This window comes from Pteropus vampyrus, unplaced genomic scaffold (genome assembly GCF_000151845.1).
Source record: "Pteropus vampyrus isolate Shadow unplaced genomic scaffold, Pvam_2.0 Scaffold19, whole genome shotgun sequence".
Taxonomy (NCBI): domain Eukaryota; kingdom Metazoa; phylum Chordata; class Mammalia; order Chiroptera; family Pteropodidae; genus Pteropus; species Pteropus vampyrus.
In genome coordinates, this window is record NW_011888800.1 from 7,888,917 (window position 1) to 7,891,777 (window position 2,861).

At 40.0% G+C, this 2,861-nt stretch overlaps 1 protein-coding gene across 1 annotated transcript in view; it reads left to right on the forward strand.

Moving 5' to 3' along the window:
* The window catches only part of GANC (glucosidase alpha, neutral C), a 66,428-nt gene that overhangs the window by 38,111 nt on the left and 25,456 nt on the right, over positions 1-2,861 (forward strand). The window contains exon 17 of the mRNA XM_023527708.1: positions 1,263-1,506. Coding sequence (XP_023383476.1) covers positions 1,263-1,506 — 244 coding nt within the window. The remainder of the gene's footprint in view (positions 1-1,262; positions 1,507-2,861) is intronic.

The following is a 2,861-nucleotide window of genomic DNA, read 5'->3' on the forward strand; positions in this document are numbered from 1 at the left end:
TTTTTTTAATACTTTGATACTGGTGACCACAGGTGCTGTGTGGACAGGCGACAACATAGCAGAATGGAGTTACCTGAAAATTTCTATCCCTATGTTACTCACTCTCAGCATTACTGGGATCTCTTTTTGTGGAGGTAAGATAATATCCTCGGGCTTGAAGTAAGAGAAAATAAAAAGCAAGGGTGCTTTTGTCAAAGCTGGTCACAAATATCTTTTCATTGGCTCTTTTGGGCAGGGATAAACGTGGGAAAGAGAAAATGAGGAAAGCGAAGGGGAGTGGATTAGAGGGAAAAGTGAAAGGATAGCTTCAGAGCTGTTTGTATCTTGTCTGAATGGAGGACATAAAATAAAATCAGAAAGAGAGCCAGAGTGCTGCTTTCCCTTATTCTCTGATCACTTCCTCCTTAAAGGCTCTTGGTAACTGTTTCTCTTCCTGAAACATACCTTTTCTTCTTGAAAGAAAAATGGAGTGAACTAGAGAATTTAGCAAATCAGAAATCAGCCCTACAGAAATCCTGTATATTCAGCAGGTTTAAAATTCTGTGCCATATTCCACTGTTTAAAAATATATATTTATCTCTTGAGAAAGATAAATTTAGTTAAAATAAGATTCTCTACTGCACTGCCTTCCTTGAATCCTAATAATTCTCTACAGATGAGAGATCTCAGTATGGAAAGTGTTCAGCATGGCTGTACAGTTCCAGCTGCTTGTTTTCTGTAGGAATAGAAGCTACTTCATATCACTTTTTCAATAGATGTATTATTATGACACTGGTCTCATACAATAAATGCAAGGAATATGTATCCTGTTTAAGGACCAAACATGAAATTCTGCTTAGACCTCTAATTCTGATTATCTGTTTCTCTTTAGTTATTTCTATAATTTTGATCTTGCTTTAGCTGTTGCTTTCAAAGGAAATCAGTTGCCAACTCTCCACCCCCACCCCACCCCACCACACCCCTTAACACAGGCTTACTGAATCAGGCAGACATTTTGCAATTTCTGGGTTCGGGAACATACCTGAATGTTGATCTTGCAGTAAAGCCTCTGGCCTTTTGACAAAAATGGAATATTCAGAAAGTATTGTCAGATCCCCAAACAGGCTGAGTTTTTTACTATGTGCTCCCTAATTTGAGGCCATGGTCATTTTGAGTACACATACAGCATCTTTCTCCTGTCAGTCTTCTAGGCCTTATTTTACCTGTGTACATCATTTGTTACAAGCCTGGTCGCCTCACAAAGCCTTTCTTTAACTAATCAGCTGATGTAGGTGGCTTCATCGGGAATCCAGAGGCAGAGCTGCTTGTGCGTTGGTACCAGGCCGGAGCCTACCAGCCCTTCTTTCGTAGCCATGCCACCATGAACACCAAGCGACGGGAACCCTGGCTTTTTGGGGAGGAAAACACCCGGCTCATCAGACAAGCCATCAGAGAACGTTATGCCCTTTTGCCCTATTGGTATTCTCTGTTCTACCGTGCACACGTGACTTCTGAACCTATCATGAGGTAAATAGGCTTCACCAATCAGAGGCCCCAGCAACCAGTGTAACCAATCATTGAGGAATGGAGTCAATCGGCTTATTGAGCAACAACTGTGAGCAGGATACTGGCAGTTGAGGTCACAAAAGATAACTAGATTCCCTGCTACTTTGTGATTCCAATGTTAATATTTGATATGAAACAAATAGAGATTTTTCAAAGAAAAAAGAAGTGACTTTGTAACTGAATTCATTCAGAATTTAACCTATAAGCATCCTCTCACACTTTATCCTGCCAGTCTTAGGCTCTACCTTACCTTTAGGGCTAAAACTTTCCAAGTTTGAGGAGAACATTTTTCCTGGTATATAGATTATATTGCGATTCTATTTTGATGGCACAATATGAAAAATCAACATTCTAAGTTAGAGAATGATACACACACAGACACACATAGTACACCAAGATTTCGGGATCAGCTGTTCCTAAACCTGGCTCAGATCAGAATCACCTAGGAACTTTTTTTATTAAGTTTATTGAGGTAACATTGGCTGATACAATTATATAATTTTCAGGTGTACATTATAATTTGACATCTGTATATTGTGTGTTTACCACCCAAAGTCCAGTTTCCTACAGTTACCATATATTTGATCCCCTTTACCTACTTCACCCTCCCCCTACCACCCTATATTTGACCCCCTTTACCCCGTCTACCTCCTCTCTCCTCTCCCACCCCCTACCCTCTGGTAACCACTAGTCTATAGTCTATGTCCATGCATCTCTGTTTGTTTGTCCTGCTCATTTGTTGCTTTTAGGTTTATATCCCACATATAAATCACATGATATCATGTGATTTTCAACTTTTCCTGTCTGGCTTATTTCGCTTAGCATGATTATCTTGTGGTCCATCCATGTTGTCGCAAGTAGCAGTATTTCATCTCTTTTTATGGCTGAATAATATTCCATTGCATATATGTACCACAGCTTCTTTAGCCAATCATCTATCGTAGGACACTTTGGTTGCTTCCATGTCCTGGCCACTGTGAATAATGCTGCTATGAACATCGTTGTGCAGATATCTTTTCGGATATGGGTTTTCAAGTCTTTGGGGTAAATACCCAGTAGAGGGATTGCTGGATCATATGGTAGATCCATTCTTAGTTTTTTAAGGAACCTCCATAGTGTTTTTAAGGAACCTCCATACTGGTGGGACTGCAAATTGGCTGTACCAATTTGCAGTCCCACCAGCAGTGTATGAGGGTTCCTATTTCTCCACATCCTCTCTAGCATTTGTTATTACTTGTCCTGTTGATTATAGCTATTCTAACAGGTGTGAGATGGTATCTCATTGTGGTTTTGATTTGCATTTCCCTAATAGCTAG